General features: G+C 42.2%; 1 protein-coding gene across 4 annotated transcripts in view; it reads right to left on the bottom strand.

Moving 5' to 3' along the window:
- The window catches only part of THBS4 (thrombospondin 4), a 972706-nt gene that overhangs the window by 941752 nt on the left and 9061 nt on the right, over positions 1-21893 (bottom strand). For 2 of the 4 annotated variants that reach the window (XM_044063724.1, XM_044063721.1), the window contains exon 1: positions 20275-20561. The exons of the other annotated variants lie outside the window; for them this stretch is intronic. In XM_044063724.1, coding sequence (XP_043919659.1) covers positions 20275-20356 — 82 coding nt within the window. In that variant the 5' untranslated portion in view covers positions 20357-20561. Of the gene's footprint in view, positions 1-20274; positions 20562-21893 lie in introns of those variants that run through there. 4 annotated transcript variants of the gene reach the window in all.

Raw genomic sequence — 21893 nt, forward strand, 5'->3', positions numbered from 1 at the left:
ATCTGTCCCTGGAGGAGTGGTTTCAGCCCAGAAAGTAGTAGTTTATTGGCCTTTTTGGGCTAATTTCTATCTCTTTCATTTCCCTGCTATGAAAACCGCATTTGCCCGGTTTTGCGTACCGGGCAGCGCCGGTTAGCTAGGGTATAACTATTTCCGGCTCCACAAAGTCTCCTCTTCAATTTTTCCCTTGGAACTAGACAAACGTTCAACTTAAGCACTCAAGCCATTCTTTTCTCAGCCTGGCACTTACTCAAAACTCATAGCAAGCACTTATAAACCCTAGCACTACAGAAGGACAAGAGTCTCTATTCAACCTTACCAGCCATTCAGTAAAACAGTTTACTGTAATTATCCAGGCATGTCCAAAGGGCAGTTTCAGGTGTACTCTCCAGTCCAACTGGTGAATCTGGGCATTTTGAGGCAATGTTACAAATGCCTCATGTACACAGACAACCCTCTCCTCCTACCACCAAACACTAATACATGCGAGAGATGCAATTATACAGCCAAACTGGAGGCTAAGCTCTCTCAACCCAAGACTGGAACAGACAGTCAAGAGGAGAAGGGAAATACTGGCATCACGCCACCAGTCTCACATAGACCCATTAAACCAGCACCGGCAAAAAACACATGTAAATGCATGAAAACATACTCGGAGGCTCTAAATAAAAATCTGCAAAAGCAACAGAGCCCTCCAAAACAGACATCCGAGCAACCTCCACCCCCCCCAACACAAACCATGAAACACATACTTTACAAAACCAGTGTGCCACTCAATCACAGCCCTCAAGGCAAAATAACATACCCAACATACTAGTAATAGGTGACTCTATAGTCAGGCACACTGACGTCCCACTCACTAGGCTGAATAAGGAGAAGGTTTCTGTTAGCTGCCTGTTGGGTGCCAGGATCCGCCACATAACACAAGCACTCAGGTCACTCCAGAACAAGTACAAATATGACTCTGTCATTGTCCATGTTGGTGTGAATGACCTGAGCTGTACCTCCCTGGACTACATGAAAAGAGACATGGAAAAGCTCTCTGATCACGTAGCCCAGGCCGGTATGACCCTGAGTAGCATCCTGCCCTCACCAAGAATGATACCACGGTATAAAGAAAAAAATTTTCAATTTCAACAATTGGCTAAGTTTCTGGTGTCATTCAAAGGGGATCCAGTGTCTGTCTACCTGGGATGACATGCTCGACAAGCCACGCTGCTTCACTAGAGACGGCTTACACCTGTCCCCCTTAGACTTTTGAATACTGGCCAAGGCTCTTGCCACCCCCATAGTGCCTTTTTTAGGCAAGGCTCAAAAGACAAACCCACCACTGTAAATAGCACAAGTAACAAAAATCTGAAGGTAATACTACTCAATGCCAGAAGTCTAAACCTCAAAATGCACTTGCTTGAGGCACTCCTCAGTATGGAAAAAAATCAATATATGTGCAGTAACAGAAACCTGGTTTAAGGCTCCAGAGAGCACCCCAGTACTACCAGGCTACAACTCATACCATACATTTCGGCAACAGAACCCGGACCGAAACACAAAAGGCGGGGGAGTATCCATATTCATCAAGGATACCCACACCTCCAGGTTAGTGGCACAGCACGATGCTTCAGAGATTATCCACGTGCAACTAACAATGGGCAAAACTGCAATTCAAATTGTAGCTTGCTACAGATCACTCACCATGTCCCAGGACCCCCATTCTCCATTTCTGGAAACACTGGGCAACATAAAGGTCCTACCAAACACCCTAATATTGGGTGATTTCAACTACCCAAACATTAACTGGGAGAACTACTCAAGTACTAACTCCCTTGCCCAACATTTCCTAGAATTTATAAACTCAAATGCCCTGGAACAACTGGTCAACACTCCCACCAGAGCTGACAACATATTGGACCTGGTCATCACCAACATGGGCGTCCGGTGTTCTACACTGGAGGTCAACCCCTCGCTGGTTAGATCTGACCATATACAAATCACTTTGGATATCCACATTCCGCCCCCACCCCCGGACAAGGAAACCACCGTGAAAAACTTTTCAAAAGCAAACTTCACATTACTTAAGACGGAGGTGGAAAGTTTCAAAGCCCCCATGCTAAAGGATAACGCTGTCCAAGCTGCAAAATTCTTTACTAATGCATTCTATGGGCAACTACAAGAATGCATGGATTGTGCTATCCCAAGCAAACCCAAGACTCACTCCTCCAAGAAAAGGAAACCAGTCTGGTGGACCCCTGCCATTAACAAGCTATACAATAGAAGGAGGAAACTAGTACAGAAAAGAGTAAAATCCCAAGAAGGGAAGACATCCCTGATCAGTATCAGCAAGAAACTATGATCCTTCATAAAATCGTCCAAGGCGAGCTTTGAAAGAAAACTTGCCAAGGACTCCAAAGATAACCAGAAGGCATTCTTTAACTATGTCAAGAATCTAAGTGGCAATGCTCAGATCTGCTCAGAGTTACTGCAAAATGGCACAAAATACACTGAACCAACCGATATTGCCAACATCCTGACAGACAGGTTCAGTGCAAACTTCACCCCCCTCTCACCCCCAAAAGGGCCCATAACCATACCAGGAGAATGTAGAGCCCCTGAAATCACAGACAGGTTAAAATAGCTCTCTCCAAAGCCAAAAAACACAGCATCAATGGGATCGGACGGTGTCCCAGGCTGCGACCTACATGAGCTCAAAGACGAACTAACCCCTCACCTAAACACACTGTTCAGACTCAGCCTCTCCACAGGCTACATACCCATAGAGTGATGCAAAGCAACGGTTATTCCGCTCCACAAAGGTGGAGCCACAACAGACCCCAGGAACTATCACCCTATAAGCCTGACTAGCTTGGTCTGCAAGGCTATGGAGCACATCATCATGGAACTCATTAACAGAGACATTGGGAACCTCCAAACACTGGACCCTACCCAGTTCAGCTTTGTTAAGGGCAGATCATGCCTCTTAAACCTGGTGGACTTCTGTGAGACAGTTACCAAGGCTATAGACAAGGGAAAGGTGGTACACACAGCCTACCTAGACCTCGCAAAGGTTTTCTATACCATTCCCCATTCTAGTATTATAGACAAGCTCACCAGCCTGAACATAAACCCCTATGTCACAAGATGGGTTGCCAATTGGCTCACGGACAGAACCCACATGGTGGGAGTTGCAGGATCTAGGTCTGACTCTAAACCGGTTACAAGTGGCATTCCCCAGGGCTTAGTCCTAGCACCCCTCCTGTTCGGCATATACTTCTCAGAGGTACAGTCAAGCACAGGAGGACTATGGCTAACCAAGTTTGCAGATGACTCCAAACTAAGGGCTATAATTGACTCACTGGCTGACATAGACATCCTCCAAAAAGGTCTCACTGAGACGGATACCTGGTATCAAAATCATGGCCTCAAGCTAAATGTCAAAAAGTGCATAGTTATTCCCTTTGGAAATAACAAAGTACCCACAAACTACCACATAGGTGGTAGTCCCCTAAATACGGAAAACGTAATAAGGGATCTGGGGACCCAAGTAGATAGTAATCTCTCCTTTGATAATTACATTGCCAAAGTGGTTAGAAGATCCTTCTATGTGGCCCACCTAATCACAAAAGGGTTTGCATCCAGATCAAAAGAGGTCATTGTGCCCCTCTACTCATCACTCATCAGACCCATCATAGAGTACAACACCCCATTTGGGATGTACCTTACAAGACACCTGCAACAGCTGGAAAGACCACAGAATTACCTCACTAAGAGGATCACTGGCGTCAAACAGATGCCCTATGCAGCTTGACTGAAGAAACTCCAGCTGTACTCAGTTGCATACTACCTGCTCAGAGGTGATCTCTGCCTGACATACAAGGCTGTGTCCAACCCAGAACTGATGGACATGCTCCACCTAAAGAAAACCTTATCCCCTCGAGCCACACTCTCTAGGGATCTAAACTTCACCACAACAATAAATAGGACATGCTGGAGGGATAGATTCATGTCCCAAAGACTTCCTATGCTTTGGAACAAGATTCCAATCTACATTAGGCAGAGCTGGTAATGCACAAACCAGTGCATTTCTTTGTGCCGGTCCCAAGCCCAGATAAATGGGGAGGGTTGCATCAGGAAGGGCATCCGGCATAATAATTGGCCAAATTATTCATGCGGACGCCAGTAAATATTTACATACTGGATCGGTCAAGGCCCAGGTTAACAATGACCGCCACCAGTACTGTTAGCCAACAGGGTACTGGCGGAAATTGGGCTACTGTTGGCTGAAGGAGGACAGGAGGTGGAAGGCATAGCCGAAGGCAGGAAGAGAAGAGAAAGGCTAGGACTGTGGTAGTGAGGGTCAGAACTTTGAATGTTGGCAGTATGACTGGTATAGGGAGAGAGCTAGCCGATGTGATGGACAGAAAGAAGGTTGGTATATTGTGTGTGCAAGAGACCAGATGGAAGGGGAGTAAGGCTAGGTGTATCGGAGGTGGGTTCAAATTGTTTTATCATGGTGTGGATGGGAGGAGAAATGGCGTAGGAGTTATCCTGAAGGAACAGTGTGTGAAGAGTGTTTTGGAGGTGAAAAGAGTGTCAGATAGAGTGATGTTTATGAAGCTGGAAATTAATGGTGTAATGATGAATGTTGTTAGTGCATATGCTCCACATGTTGGGTGTGCGATGGACGAGAAAGAAAAAATTTGGAGTGAGTTGGATGAAGTTGTGATGACTGTACCCAAGGGTGAGAGAGTGGTGATTGGAGCAGATTTCAATGGGCATGTTGGTGAAGGGAACAGATGGGATTAAGAAGTGATGGTAGGTATGGTGTTAAACAAAGGAGTGCAGAAGGTCAGATGGTAGTGGATTTTGTGAAAAGGATGGACATGGCTGTGGTGAATACATATTTTAACAAGAGGGAGGAGCATAGGGTGACATACAAGAGTGGACGAAGATGCACACAGGTGGATTATATCTTATGTAGGAAGGCCAGTTTGAAGGAGATTGGAGACTGTAAAGTGGTGACCGGGGAAAGTGTAGTTAGGCAGCATAGGATGGTGGTTTGTAAAATGACATTGGTGATCAAGAAGAGGAGGAGGAGTGTGAGGGCAGCACCATGGATCAAATGGTGGAAATTGAAAAAGGGTAATTGTGAGGTGGAGTTCAGGGAAGAGTTAAGACAGGCACTGGGTGGCAGTGAAGAGTTACCAAATAGCTTAGTAACTACAGCAGAGCTAGTAAGGGAGACGGCTAGAAAGGTGCTTGGTATGACATCTGGACGGAGGAAGGACGACAAGGAGACATGGTGGTGGAATGAGGAAGTACAGGAGAGTATACAGAGAAAGAGGTTGGCAAAGAAGAAGTGGGATTGTCGGAGAGATGAAGAAAGTAGACAGGAGTATAAGGAGATGAGGTGCATGGCAAAGAGAGAGGTGGCAAAGGCTAAGGATAAGGCATATGAAGAGTTGTATGAAAGGTTGGACACTAAGGAGGGAGAAAAGGACCTGTACCGATTCACTAGACAGAGGGACCGAGCTAGGAAAGATGTGCAATAGGTAAAGGTGATAAAGGATAATGAGGGAAACATACTTACAAGTGAGGAGAGTGTGTTGAGCAGATGGAAAGAGTACTTTGAGGGGTTGATGAATGAAGAGAATGAGAGGGAGTGAAGGTTGGATGATGTGGGGATAGTGAACCATGAAGTGCAATGGATTAGCAAGGCGGAAGTAAAGATAGCTATGAAGAGGATGAAGAATGAAAAGGCTGTTGGTCCAGATGACATACCTGTGGAAGCATGGAGGTGTTTAGGTGAAATTGCAGTTGAGTTTTTAACCAGATGGTTTAACGAAATTTTGGAAAGTGAGAGGATGCCCGAGGAATGGAGAAAAAGTGTTTTGGTACCGGTTTTTAAGAATAAGGGTGATGTGCAGAGCTGTAGTAACTACAGAGGGATTAAACTGATCAGTCATAGCATGAAGTTATGGGAAAGAGTAGTGGAAGCTAGGTTAAGAAGGGACGTGATGATTAGTGATCAGCAGTATGGTTTCATGCCAGGAAAGAGCACTACAGATGCAGTGTTTGCTCTGAGAGTGTTGATGGAGAAGTAGAGAGAAGGTCAGAAGAAGTTGCATTGTGGTTTTATAGACTTAGAGAAAGCATATGACAGGGTGCCTAGAGAGGAGTTGTGGTATTGTATGAGGAAGTTGGGAGTGTCAGAGAAGTATGCAAGAGTGGTACAGGATATGTACAAGGGTAGTATGACAGCGGTGAGGTCTGCAGTGGGAGTGACGGATGCGTTTGAGGTGGAGGTGGGATTACATCAAGGATCAGCTCTGAGCCCTTTCTTATTTGTAATGGTGATGGACGGGTTGACAGACGAGATCAGACAGGAGTCCCCGTGGACTATGATGTTTGCAGATGACATTGTGATCTGTAGTGAGAGTAGGGAACAGGTGGAGAAGACCCTGGAAAGATGGAGATATGCTCTAGAGAGAAGAGGAATGAAGGTCAGCAGGATTAAGACATAATATATGTGTGTGAATGAAAGGGATGATAGAGGAATGGTGAGGATGCAAGGAGTAGAGGTGGTGAAGGTGGATGAGTTTAAATACTTGGGATCAATAGTTCAGGGAAATGGTGAGTGTGGAAGAGAGGTGAAGAAGAGAGTACAGGCAGGATGGAGTGGGTGGAGAAGAGTGTCAGGAGTGATTTGTGATGGACGAGTACCAGTAAGAGTGAAAGGGAAGGTCTACAAGAGGGTAGTGAGACCAGCTATGTTATATGGGTTGGAGACAGTGGCATTGACAAAAAGGCAGGAGTTAGAGCTGGATGTGGCAGAGTTAAAGATGTTAAGATTTGCACTGGGTGTGACGAGGGTGGACAGGATTAGGAATAAGTATATTAGAGGGTCAGCCCAGGTTGGAAGGTTTGGAGACAAAGCCAGAGAGGCAAGATTATTTATTTATTTTATTTTATTTTATTTATTTATTTATTTATTTAACATTTGTTGACTGGGAATGTCTGACTAGGTTCCACAGAGCCTGTTTTAAGCGGAGGCCCGGGGAGAAATGCTCCAGATGCATGTCTTTGGAATGTGGGAGGAAACCGGAGTACCCGGAGGAAACCCACGTGAACACAGGGAGAACATGCAAACTCCACACAGAAGGCACCCCAGCTGAGAATCGAACCAGCGAACCTCTTGCTGTGAGGCGACAACGTTAACCGCTGCACCACTGTGCCGCCCCAGATTACGTTGGTTTGGACATGTGCTGAGGAGGGATGCTAAGTATATTGGGAAAAAGATGCTAAGGATGAAGCTACTAGGTAACAGGAAAAGAGGAAGGCCTAAGATAATGTTTATGGATGTGGTGAGAGAGGACATGCAGGTGGTTGGTGTGACAGAGCAAGATGCAGAGGATAAGAAGAAATGAAAACAGATGATCCTCTGTGGCGACCCCTAACGGGAACAGCTGAAATATGATGATGATGATGATTAGGCATAGCTCCTCGCTAGCACTCTTCAAAAGAAACCTTGACGAATGGATGGGAAACAGAAAGTTTACCCCAAGGATCACTTCAGTGGCTCTGCTGGACAGAGGCACAGGTAACTAATCTAAGGGGGCGGCGAAAGCCACCACATTCTGGCTAGGCTTATAAATGCCTTCAGGCAGACAGCCTAGTACCTACCTATGAACCTATGACCCTATAAAAGCTTGTAATGTTGGTTCTGTACTACGGCCTGATCTAAATACATTCTGTGGTGTGGAAGGAAACCTGTTCTCTGTTAGGTGGGATGATCAATTATCACATTTTTTGTCATGTATTTTGGAAAGAGGATAAAAGTGACTATAGGTCGGTAGTTTGCCAGTAAAAAGAGATTTGATAACATTGTGTAAAAGGATAACAGAATTTGTTTCCAGAAATTAGAGACTATTAACTTCTTGAGCAGAGTGCTTTATAAATATAAATATTGAGAATGCAATGGCTTCTGCAGTCATTTTGAAATACTGTTCTAGCAGGTTACCATCTACAAGTGAGGGAGGTCTAAGTTTTTGAATAATTTTTTGATTGTTGTGGGCAGGAGTTGTGGTAAGAGAGAAGGTAGTAGTGACACTGTCCATATTCCTTACTGACACACTAAGTATGTTGGGTTTACTGAGGGAGTTAGCAACATGTAGATAGTACAAATTAAGCATTCTTTCTACATTTTAGTCTGTTTCAGGCATAAAAGGAGGGTTGTGAATTTTTTTAATCAGGTTCTATAAAATTATTAATTGCTGACCAAAACTGTTTTGAAGTTTTACTATGGTTTTGGTTAGTTTTTGGCATAGCATTCGTCATTAGGTTTTGCAAACTTGTTACTGTGATAGTTTTTTATTTTGTCCTAAACACCAGTTATTCCTATTTCATGTGTTATCACTAGTACACATCAGTTATTTTATTTGTAGTGCCAGTTCTGTTTATTAAGCTATATTGCAGGTTTCGATTTGGCACTTTTTCTACTTTATGGTGCCATGTAGTTTAATATGGTAAAAATGGCCCTGCTGAAGTGAGTTACTGTGCCATCAAAAGACCGTGTTTAATTGCTTGCAATTGCTATTCTTAAAGATGGACAATATTTCCTTAACTGAATTTTGTTGCGTTTCATTTTATATTGGATGTTTCTGTGAACTGTCTTATGTTTCCATATGTCACAGACTGGTTTATGATAACTAAAGGAGTCTGGCATACTTCTTACAGGGATAATTTTGATGAGGTTTGCTATTAGTATCTAGTCCAAAATGCTTATTTTTCCAGTGCTGTTTGTATAATTGTATCTAGCTCGCATTTTTCATAACTAGGAAAGCAGAAGGATTTCCAGATGAACCAGCACTGGCCAACAATGTCTGGAAGTGACAGAAGAGGAATGTATATATCTATCTATATCTTCATTCCTTGTTTCTGTAATAAAAATAAAAAAAGCTCATATAAATACTGTAATAAGGTGAGGTAAAGCTGGCTGTTAAAACTGATGTTTCTTAATAGTAATATATTTAAAAGCTACAGACATTTCAAACTCAGCAAAGACATATGGTAAGGTTAACATAGGCATGAAGAAATATTTTCTGTAGAAATTGACAGACATTATCTTTAAATACTGTAATAGGATATACTGAACCCTTATCTTTGTCATTTGGCTTTTCCCGGTTAGGGGTTGCCACAGCAGATCACCTGTCCACTCATGATTGGCAGTGGAGTTTTATGGCGTCGAGTTGCCAGCCCAGCACCCAACCTTCCACAGAAGGCGCGCACACACACACACACACACACACACACACACACACACACACACACACACACACACACACACACACACATGCACCTAGGGCCAGTTGAGAGTGTCCAATCCACCTACAGCATGTCTTTGGGAGGAAACCCACGCAACCACAGGGAGGACATACAGACTCCGCACAGAAGGCACCCTAGCCGAGTTTCAAACCAGAGAACCTCTTGCTGTGAGGCAACAACGCTAACCGCTGCATCACCGTGGCTGACCATATTGAACCCTTATAAACTGATATATTAAACTTTGATAACTGTGTGTCAAAGTCTGCTACCTGGAATGTAATATCAGAGAGGCAGGAAAGACTATAACATTTCCTAGAAAAGTAATACGAATAGTACAGATATGTAAGAATGGGTCTGAATTACCAATATGCCACCTGGAATTCACAGTATGGAAGGGACAGTGTGGTGGCTAGCATGCCATTTCAGACCTGTCTCAATGAATTCTAAGTCAGTGCAAATTTTGCTGGAGAAGAAGGAAGATAGTTCCTTGGTGAGTCAGGTTCCTGAGTGTGTCGTCCTTCAGATGAGATGTTACTGAACTCCTGAGTGTGTCATCCTTCAGATGAGATGTTAAGCTGAAGTCTCATCTGCTTGAGCTGGTGGTACCTCAGGTGAATGTAAAAGACCCCATGACACTTATCTAAAAGAACAGAGAAAGTCCCCCAATGCCCTGGCCAAATTTCCCCTAGTAGTATAACCACCACCTTAGGTGTCCCCTGAAAAGAGGCCACTAGCCCAGTGAGACTAAGCAGGTTAACAAAAAAATAAAAATAAATAAATAATTTGCATCTCCATACATACACTACAGTGGTGTGCTTTCAATACATTAACAAGTCATGTACTTTTTTCTTGTTGCTGATATATCTATAGGTACATAATAGACTGCTGACCCATGAAGATCTTCAAAAGCCTATCCATAAATTCCCAAGAAGTTTTTTTTTAGCCCTTGCATACCAACAACCCAGAGCCCTTATATTTTAGAGATGAATAACCCCTAGCCAGACACACATTTACATGTTACTCTTTCCATATGGAACAAGAGTGCTAAATCAGGGATGAAGTTGCAGTTTTCCATCCATTCATCCCGATTACTTTTGAATAGAGTAAGAAATGGACTTTGCTTTATGTGGAGAGAAAAACAATTTCAGAGATGTGGTAGTCTCTGTGGTGCATATCTATCCATCTAACATGTTCTATTTATGTTGCAGACGAGATTAAAATCTCTTGATTGGGTGTTTATACCGCTATTGAACTTGTGGACGTGTGGTAGGTCTGAAAAGATGGGTTCAGCTGAGGCTGTGTAAGACAGGTAGAGATTGTCACATAGTAGCCTGTAAGCTACTGAAAAGAGGGGCAGGGCTTTGAGATGGCCACTGCAGCTTTTTGGTTAAGACACTTGATTTATTTGGTGAGAAAGCATTGTCATTGTTCAAGCTCTATCAAGTATTTGGACAGGTACATACTGCAGGGGACATTATACTCAGTGATCAACCTTATAAGTGGCGAGTGCAGTGAAATGATCACATCCCTGGACCTGGTCACCATACCCTTGCTAGTAAGCTGCGCAATGATAAAGGACTTTTTTATAATAGTGGATACATGATGATCAAAGCATAGCTCATTGTCTACATGGGTTCCTAGGGCCCTAACTACCCGATCAGTTTTCAGTGGTGTATTGTTGATGTGATAGTTACAGAGGATGTCATGCTTGCCTAAGGATACTATTACATATTTTTTGGCATTTAGTTTTAGGCTATGGTTTTGACATTATCTATTTGTTTCAAAAAAACTTTCTTTGAGGATGCTGATGTTCTCTAGAGAGTGTATGATGGCATCTAGTTTACAGTCATCTTCAAAGTTGGTTAGCCATAAAGTCTAACATTGGCTTTGATCTCTGAGAAGTAAATGCCAAAGAGCAGTGACCTGAGTACTGAACCTTGGGGGTTCATTGTTAGTCACAGGTTTTGGAGGAGGTAGAACTGCCCACCTTAATTTCTTAAGTTCTTAGAATGCTGTATAACTCAAACCGCCTTGAGAGCATAGCAGGATACTAACAATAATCTCTGCGATATTTAAAAGGTTAAAATGCAAAATACCTGCAAACCAGTAAATTATTCAAGCTTCAGTGGCATGAATAAAACTTCTAGCAAGTTCTATGAGAGTATCAGCATGTTAAACAACATGCATGAGCAGTATATTCAGTAGGTTCATAGGATGATACTAGATTATTGGCCCGGATGCCCTTATAAGCCTAGCCAAGAATTTTGCCCATGTTCCCTCAAAGTCAGCACCTGTTTCCCCTGTCCAGCAGGGACACAGGTGGGATCCCAGGTGTATATGTTCTGTTTCTTTTCCATTCTTCCAGGTCCTCTGCTTGACATGGAGGCAACGTGGTGGTCAAAAGTCAGGTTGCTATTAACCTGAGTGCCCAAGTCCCTCAAGACTGATTACATGCTTAGTATGTTGTTATTAATGTCATAATTAGTGGGGATGAGATTTTCCCCAAAGGGGATAAAAAGAAGTTATGTCCTTACCATAACGTTCAATGGGAGTTGTTCATCTCGCCTTTTTGTTCTTACAAGTGGGTTCGGAGCCGATCCCTCAGCTCTGAGTCAGCCTCTTTTCAAGCTCAAACTCTCAGAGAAGCTCGAGACCTAGTGTATATCCCATGATGCTCTACTGTAAATCCCCAGATCTAGTACGCTGCACCCGAAGACAGCCTAAAAGTAAGAAAACACTACAGTACCTACCAATCTAGGTACTATAGATGCAGAAAGGAGAAAAAAACAGTCTGTCCTAAGAAGACAGGCTGACAAGACCGACCAATCTACCAAGGTAACCATCTTACTTAACAGGAGGGGGAAGGTGGGAGGGAATGTAAGAACAAAAAGGCGAGATGAACAACTCACATGGAACATTATGGTAAGGAGATAACGTCTTTATGTGAAGTTGTTCTATCTCGCCTTTTTGTTCTTACAAGTGGGTAGCGTCCCAAGCACCCTAACCATGGGTGGCTCAAGGGAGAACATTCCTGAGCACAGTGGAACCAAAGGAAGCCCTGTCCCTGGAGGCCTTGTCCACTTTGTAATGAGTGATAAAGGTGTGAGGTTTGGACCAAGTAGCAGCTGCACAAATGGTATCCAAGGGTAAACGAGCTGCATGAGGTAATGACGTAGAAACAGCCTGGGTAGTATGGGCTTTGACATTATTCGGTAATGGCTGGTTAGTGGAGGATTAAATGAATTTAATGCAATCAGAAAGCCACTTAGATAATGTGATTTTTGACACCGCAGAACCTTTCTTGTTCTCCACGTAAGAGACAAAGAGTTGATCCGATTGTCTAAAGTCTTTCGTTCTGTCCAAGTAGAATCTCAATTATCTGTGAACATCAAGCTTGTGTAACATATATTCCAGTCTGTTAGTATGGTGTCTAAAAAAGGTTGGGAGCTCAATGGACTGATTTAAGTTAGTTTCTGAACAGATCTTAGGAAGAAAGGTAGGATTTGTCCTAAGGGACACCCTGTCAGGGTGGAAGATCAAATATGAAGGCTTGGAAGATAAAGCTTGAAGTTCGGAGACCCTACGAGCAGATGTAATGGCTACCAGAAATATAGTTTTCCAGGAGAGAAACTTCAAGTCACAGGATGACGCGGGTTCGAAGGGGGCAAGCATCAACTGGGATAAAACAAGATTCAAATTCCAGGGAGAGACAGGTTGTCTGATAGGAGGTCTGAGATGGTGGGTCCCTTTCAAAAAGGCTTTGCATAGTCTGTGGGACATGATGTTAGACTCGTTAAACCCTACATGAAAGTTGGAAATTGCAGCCAATTGAACTCTTATGGTGGCAGCAGCTGCACCCTCATAGAATAAGGAAGACAAGAACTCTAAAATGGTATGAATAGGGGCAACATAAGGGTCAGTGTCGTGGTTAGAAGCCCAGTGAACAAATCATTTCCATTTGCTGTTATATAGCTTCCTGGTTGACAATTTATGAGAGGAAACTAATATGTTGGACCGCGGGAGACAAATCTTGAGACCTGGCTAATATGGGAATTGGAGCAGCCAAGCTGTCAGTTTCAGGGAGATGAGGGAGGGATGAAGAACTCCCGACGAATGAGTCAGAAGGTCTGGCACTGGATCCAGAGTCCATGATTCTTCCACTCGATACTTCTGTAGGAAGGGGAACCAAATCTGACGAGGCCAAGATGGGGCTATCAAAATCACAGTCCTTCCCAGACTTTTGGCTTTCTGTATGAATTTGGGAATTAGGGGAATTGGCGGGAAGGCATACAGGAGGCCCGGGGGCCAATCGTGTACGAGCGCGTCCCTCGGGTTGCTCCCCGGTGGGGGATAAAGGGCAAAGTAGCTGCTGCATTTGGCATTCATCAGAGATGCAAACAGATCACAGCAAGGCTGGCCCCATCTGTGGAAATCCTGTCCGACACCTGTTGTTTGAGGGACCACTCGTGAGGCAACCGGATGGCCCTGCTCAGTTTGTCTGCTATCACGTTGGATGACCCCGGGATGTGCGTTGCTATTAGAAAGCGTCTGGTGGATGTAGCCCACTGCCAGATTCTTAGGGCCTCTCGCCATTAGGGATACGATCTGGTTCCCTCTTGCTTGTGGATGTACCAGACTACTGACATGTTGTCTGTTTGAATTGCAATTGTCCCTGGAGGAAGAGAGGCGTGAAAGTGTTGCAACGCCAGGAACACCGCTCTCAGCTCCAAGACATTTATATGCAAATGTGATTCCATGCTTGACCAAGTACCTTGGACAGTCTTTCCCTGAAATAGCCCCCCCCCCACCCTATCAGGGAAGCATCCGTGGTCACTGTGGCTGTGGGTTGGGGGGAGAACAAGGGGACGTCTGACTACTATATGGTCACTGTTCAGCCACCAATTGAGATCCTTCTTGCAAAGGTTTGTTAATAGAATCTCATGTGACAAGGGCAGTTGTTGGTAAGACCATTGTGTGAAGAGTAGCCACTGGAGTATCCGCATGTGCATGCGCCCCAACGGGACTGCTATCAGCGTGGCTGCCATTGTGCCTAATAGCTTCAGTATCTGGGACGCAGGAGCTTTGTTCTGGGTCAGCAGAATGGACAATTGACTCCTTAGAGATATGATTCTTGCTTGAGGCAACCTGATCCTTGAATTGATGGTGTCTAGCTCTGCTCCTGTAAAGGTAATACACCGCGAGGGCAATAACGACGATTTTTCGAAGTTTAAGGTTATGCCCAACTGGGAACATAGGTTGATAGTGTAGTCTCTTGCCTGGATTAGTTGATGCCTGGAGGTGGCAGTGAGGAGTCAGTCGTCCAGATATGGAAACACCCGGAATCCTAAACGTCTCAGGTAAGCCGTGACCACTGCCATACATTTGGTGAACACTCTGTGGGCTGTGGTGAGACTAAAGGGCAGGGCTCTGAATTGGTAATGACTGGCCCCCAGCCGGAAACGCAAATGATCTCTGGATGATCTGGCCATTTTGATGTGGTAGTAAGCATCCTTGAGATCTATACAGCACATCCAATTGCCCGTTTCTAGGAACGGAAGTATCAATTGAAGCGTGACCATCCGGAACTTTTCCTTCTTGATGAAGGTGTTGAGTTTGCCGAGGTCTAATATGGGCCTCCAGTCCCCTGTTTTCTTTGGAACTAAAAAGAACCTTGAGTAAGTTTCGGATCCTATCTGGTCCGCCAGGACTGGCTGGATGACTCTTTTGTCTAGCAGGTTTTGAATCTCTAAATATAACTAACTGTAAATATTAAACACTTTAATAGAATATTTTTAGAAAATTATCGCTAAATATAGAAAAAAATAGCACTGGCCCGAGCTTGCTCCGACGAGTCTATAGATCCGTTGCAGCGGCAAACTAGATCTGGGGGTTTACAGTAGAGCATCATGGGATATACACTAGGTCTCGAGCTTCTCTGAGAGTTTGAGCTTGAAAAGCGGCCGACTCGGAGCCGAGGGATCGGCTCCGAACCCACATGTAAAAACAAAACGGGGAGATAGAACAACTTCACATAGATACATTTCTTGGCATTCAGGCCATGCTTCTGGCACCAGTCATTAGTTTGGGTAAGGCCCTCTTGGAGGCTGTTGACATCACTAGGGAAATTTAAGACAGCGCTAAGACTAAGACTAAGCCGCCTCCACTGAGTCATTTCAGAGTAAAGAGAAGGAAAGGGCAAAGAGCATTATAGTGCAATGGTATTACTTAAAAAATAGTAAGGAGCATCCCTTTTAAACAGCCCCATTATTTAACAGCAATGATCACTCCTGAACCTCTGTGAGACTCTGTTTTATTCACTCACAATGACACTTCCCATTTCAGTCACAGCTCACCCTGCATATTTTTTTCAAATGCTACTTGATATGGTTAGATTGATATGCTACATTTTATATTTAAGACTAAGTAATGCCCCTTTTCCAGCCCACAGTGAAAGCCCCATTAAGAATTGTTCACAGTCTAACCATGATACATTGAAGTGAATTGTATGGGAATCACATGCATATTAAGTGCAGAAATTCATGTAGCTCATCTGTTGACAGACAAGTGTACTATGGAACATGCTACTAAAAGTCTGTAGTGTGCCTTTTTCTTGCCTTGTCATTTCTCGCACATTTATCCTGGAATAGACCTAATGTGCAAATGCAAGGAAGGCCCAGACAACGCCTAAGGATGGGGCTGAGTACATTAAGTCAGCCATCAATGGTCAGAATTCATAGGAATGTTGTGACAGTGTCAGTGCTTATCTACCTTTTGTCACTTGGGCCAATCATTCTTCAGTACTATAAAGAGAATGACACATTACCTTTCCAAAGTTGCAAGTCACATAGAAGAACAGCTATACCAGAATATTTATTATGGAAAACACTTGTATCCTCTTTGTAGGGCCTTATGGCCCTGGTGGAAGGGTGGCCTAATGGTTAAGGTGCTTGTCTTACAAAGACAAGGTGCAGGGTTTGAGTCTCACAAAGGATAATTGTCTAGGCTTACAATAGCTCGCAAGGGCAGTTAGCCTAGCACTAACCTATGAACCATCTGGGGAACCTATCAGAAGTATGAGATCAAATCCTGACACTTCAAAAAGTATATATTATTAAAGGAAATAATAGTGAATTCCAGAGTAAATAATAAATTCCAGAACATATTGTTACACTGCTGGAGAATTTAACTGTGGACTTCTGTAACTCAGGGTAGGAGGTGCATCGTTTAGGGTCTTTCTAAAAGAAGACCAAGTAAAAGGTGCATTTTAACACTTATTTTTCATTTATAGCAATCATTTATAACCAGCTTTTGTCAGGTTTAAAGTACAGATCAGTTTTCTCAACAAAATATGCATATGAGTGGGTAATGAATTATTCCTCACTACTTCCCAGATACTACACTGTCCTACCAGTGTCCTACCAGTGTCAACAGCTCACCAGGCTGCCCCCTCCCCCACCTTTTAATGCTGGAAAAATCAGAAGACTGTGTGTTCTATTCCTACATCAGGTGCTTGAATTCATGTTCTACTGGCAGCACTGTAATGCAGGATAAAGGGATGTTACTGTCACTCTTCTGAGGTGCTGCCCTTCTCCTGAAATGTTCAATCAAGGACCCATATTTCTAAGATGGTGGATGCAAAAGATTCCTCTCATAACATGTATTTTTTTTAAAAAATCATAGCATAATAAAAAGACTACAGGGCAGTTGTTAGTATGTATTGAAGTAACACAGCCTCAGTCCTTAAAGTTCATTTACATTGATAAAAGTTGTTGATTGCATATCAAAATATGATTTGCTAAATAGTGCTCATCTGACACTTTCTTGCTTCTGCTGACTGGGAGGGTCTTTTGTTTTGTGCTAGGGGGTTTGTTCGGTGATGTATATTTGCTCAGTCTAACCAATTCTCCATGACTTATCTGCGTGTTCGGTCATTTTCCTTTTATTTCTATGTAGCATTTCATTATACAACTTTAAGAGTCACTTGCTGTAATGAATAAAACAAGTAGCTTTCCTTAAGCTGTTGAGAACAATGCCAGGAAACTTGGATAGCAAGCACTGTGCCTCTATTCTTAGCATTTTGAAAAATAATATAAAATAATACCTGCTATATATTAATCTTCACAGTTTTAAACCATATTTTTTTCTTGCTATTTGCTGTGTAAACAAAAATGTTTATTTGCATACATAGGTGCTCTGAATATATTTCAGAGCTATGTTGTATAATAAGGCTGAGACATTTTCATATTTATTGTAGGAAAGGATGAAATTGTATCGTTAAATTTATCTAAATTTCTACAAATATTCCTTTACATTCTTAAGGGGGAAAATGGGCATCTTTGCCTCCATAGCTAAGAGCAAAAATCTAAAGATTTCCTTCAAGTATCAAAATTTAGTGTGCACAGGATTGTGTAGGCAAAAAGTTGTATGATACGTCATTTTTCCCAAAACACAAGTACCCCTTTAATACTGCTCTAAACAGTGTTTTGAGAGCACTTATTTTCCCATACTGTTTTAATCACACAAGAAGTGTGGAAATTACTTTGGTTTTGCTCCATGGTTTGGTGGGACTTTCTCCTCTGCAAAACAAAAACATTTTTTTTTCTCTGTAATAAACCTATAAATCTTTACAATCCAGTGATCAGCAACATGTCAACTCTACCTCATTTGAAGGAAGAGGTTCCTCATTTTGGTTATTAAAATTATCGTGTTAGGCCTTGTAAAAAAAGTTTATTGTACATTTAAAGTTCATTTTTGGAAGAAAATCTTTGGATATTTATCCTAAACCCTCCTGAGATCATGATGTTCTCATTTTGGGGCGATATCTATGACTATATGCCCTAAACCCTAAGTGAAGCAAAAAGGCTCTCAGTTTGTCAGCCAAAATACTGCACTTCACTTTCAATCCCTGAACAAATGGGTGGATTAGATTATCCTAAATCTGCCTGTTTCACAAGCAGTATGCACTGAGAGGACACCGTTTTACTCCATCCCCCATTTCTAGCTGTGTTATGAAATAGGATGCCATTACCCAAACACACAAGTCTATGGCTATTCTTAAGGGACAGCAACTACATATTGAGTGTCTTATTACACTTATAAGTGGCTTCTGATAAATTAAACAAAATAAATAACCTTTTTGGCAGCACAATTTAGTGGGTTGTTAGATGTAAGCAAACCATATCCTTCGTTTAATTCTAGCAGCTTCCAGCTGTATATACTGTGAGTTTAGGCAAATGAGGGATAATACTTTTACTTGGGTCTACCTAGTTGGAACAGAAAAGAGTATGCAAATATAATTGTGTGTGTGTGTGTGTGTGTGTGTGTGCATGTGAGTGTGCGCTCGCGCATGTGTGTGTGTGTCTGCGTGTGTGCGCATGTGTGCGTGTGTGTGTGCATGTGTGAAACTGCCCACTTGTATACTTGTTATGTATACACATACAAGCGTTTAACAAACAGTTCATATGAAGCCAGCAGATGGCTTTAAGAAGAATACTGTATGGTGAAAGACAACGAAGAAAATGAGTCCACAGAGAAGTACATAAAGAAGAGAGTAAATTGGGTAAAAGCTGAGCAGATGGAAATATGTAAATACACATACGTACAGGTATGCATATAAAATATGGAACACTATAGTTACGGAAATATTAGGACAAATTATTTATGTACAGTCAAAGCAGCGATGAAGATGAGGAGATATGTCAAAGGACTGACAATTAGATGACAACATTAAGCACAGATGAGCAAAAATGTTAACTTGAATCATTTTTACAGGGCAGCAAGACCCGCCACACACACACCCATGTGGGGGCAAAACCCCAAACTTGTACTTATACACATACACACACACCCCTACTCCCTGGTCGGACGAACTCGAAAAAGGGGACCATTTTCCAAAATAAGAGAATTATTGCCGACCTACACTTAGAAATCGGACCAACGTTTATATTTCTTATGGAAAATGGTGGTCTTTTTCTTCAGGTAAACTGACTTTACCTTGACCACCCGAAGGGGATATGATCCTTGATCCCGGCTGCGTATGCCTTTTTTGGTTTTATCTTCAGGTTTTCCAGACAGAAAAAAGAATATCTGCTCATTTAAACTGTGGATTATCACAAAACATCCATCACACTGTTTTTAGAAGTAACATTTCAAAATAATAGTATGAGCTTTTGTTTTTTCTGAAAATTATTTTGCGGTGTGTCTTCAGACACTACTATTTCCATGAAGCATTCAGAAGTCAGCCAAGTACTCAGAGTTAAGGTTGTGAGGTTTGCTATTTTAAATACATATACCTCTCAACTGTCCAGATTTTCATAGAATGTCCAGAGTTTTTCCTCATAATTTTGTTCCGACCCTTATAACGTTTGTGATTTTCTGGCAAATCCCTGAGGATTGAAGTCACTACATAATAATGTACATTTTGAGTTTTAGACTTCATATCCTGCAGAAAATGCATGTTAACACAAGTCCTGTTATTCTAGCAACTTTCTAAGTTTATAAGAGCAATATTTAAAAATTGTCCCTATTTGGGTCCTTTGTCCCACGATTGCTACAGGCTTTGTCCAGATTTCTTGCACTATGAAGTTGGGATGTATGATATATACACCCCTTTTCAAAGACTGAGATTATACAAAAAATGGAGAGGCTGTTATGTTGTATTTATTCTATATAAGGGAATCTCAATTTAAAATAAAGCTTACCAGCTTGCAATCACAACATTTGATTAAGAACTGCTATACTGGAATCTGCAGTAACGAGTGGAATATTATTTTCCTAGTTGGTTTTATTTGGAAAATTATATCAGATTCAAATGCTCATATTGTTTCATATTAGTGGCTGAATATCAATAAATGATGTCATTACCAAAGAGAGTGTCCACCAGTCTAGTCTATTTGTACATATGAAACATGAACTTTGATGAGTTTAAAGCAGGTTGCAGTAGAAATAATTGCTTACCTTCCATTGTGAAAAGAGAAGGGAACAATGCGCACAGCTGGAGTGCAAGTAAGACTAGCTTCACTTTTGCAGTGGCCCACATTTTATCTGTATGCCTGGTCCAGATGGGGTGCCCTGGTGCTCTCACCACTGCTCCAAAGAGTAGAGCTCAGTGCTGCAGCTCCAAAACAGACAAGAATAAACCAGCCTGAGAATGTGCTATAACAATCCACAATGAGGGCACCCAAGTGAAAATATCCCATGCAGTACTCAGTCTGGAAATCACTGCTAAGCTAAACCATCTGTTATGATGTTTTATGCCTTTCTCAAATAGCTTTAAACTGAGAAGGTGTGACGAAAGGAAACAGCCCACCTCAATGGGTTTGGTTTCCTCAGCATAGTTTTATTAGTTTTTTGGCAGATACACATCAAGTGAGTAGCATTTCAGCATCTTTGCACCACACATCTGTTATATCCATTACTAAAACAAGTAAAACTTGTAGAAATGAAACAGAATTAATTCCACACAGAGGCTTTCTCTGCTGTTCACATTCACAGTAATAATAGGGCAGGGGCATACCAGCTAGCTTCTACAGAATAAAGGAAAAGCGAAGCCCAAACAACAGGGAGACTGGTTATGTTTAAAGTGATGCATTCTACAGGATAATGTTTTTATTTTTTAAGAAAGGACATACCTCTCAACTTCTCAGAACAAGAAATCTAGACAAAGACAAAAATAATGGGGAGACAAATGCTCAAAAATAGGGACGGAGTTTAAATATTGCTCTTGTGAGCTTAGATTGTTGCTAGAATAACAGGTCTGCATTGGCATGCATTTTCTGAAGCATACGAAGCCTGAAAGTCAAATGCCTGGAATTATGTAGTGATTTCAATGCCCAGTGATTTTCTAGAAAACCCCAAATTTATGAAGGACAGACCAAAAATATGAGGCAAAAATATGGGCATCCTGTGAAAATGTAGACAGTTGAGAGGTATGACTGATGAACATCAGCAGTGCCTAGAACATGAGGGAATTACAAAATAACAACGGCCACCTGGGAATTTGTTGAGGAAGGGTAAATAGTATTATTAATGCATATTTGATTTTAAAATTGAATAGACTGCTTAATAACAGCTTGAGCTATTACACAGGTTGTTCACAGTGGGGCAGTACGGTAAATATAGCATGTCCAAACCCATCTGGACATACCAACAAACACATATAGCAAAAGTATACCAGAGTCTTCTGTCATGAATGCCCCAGCCTAGCTTTGTTTCTAGTAGGCATTTAAAGGTTATCAGTTAGTTTCACTTTGTCGTGCTTTAACAGAAGGGAAACCTGGAAGAATCATTATGGGTTCAAGTGTCATAAATTACGTGGCCCCTGGATGTGGACTCTTGATTTAATCTCTGCAGTGGTGTTTTGTAGCTTTTTTCCCTAAGGAGGAAGGGGGGGGGCAATATGAGAGCCCTCCCCTTAATGAATTTTTGGAAAACATAATATCAGCGAATTCCAAGGAGTAGAACAGCTATCCATGTGTAAGATGGACGAGAAACTCTAACTCCATCATTGGTTTTAAGCGGAATGCATTCAAACCTCTGCTTGCTGCATTTCCTTCTGCTAAGTAACCATATAACAT

The sequence above is a fragment of the Protopterus annectens genome, chromosome 2.part2 (genome assembly GCF_019279795.1).
Source record: "Protopterus annectens isolate FY-2018-M chromosome 2.part2, PAN1.0, whole genome shotgun sequence".
NCBI lineage: Eukaryota > Metazoa > Chordata > Ceratodontiformes > Protopteridae > Protopterus > Protopterus annectens.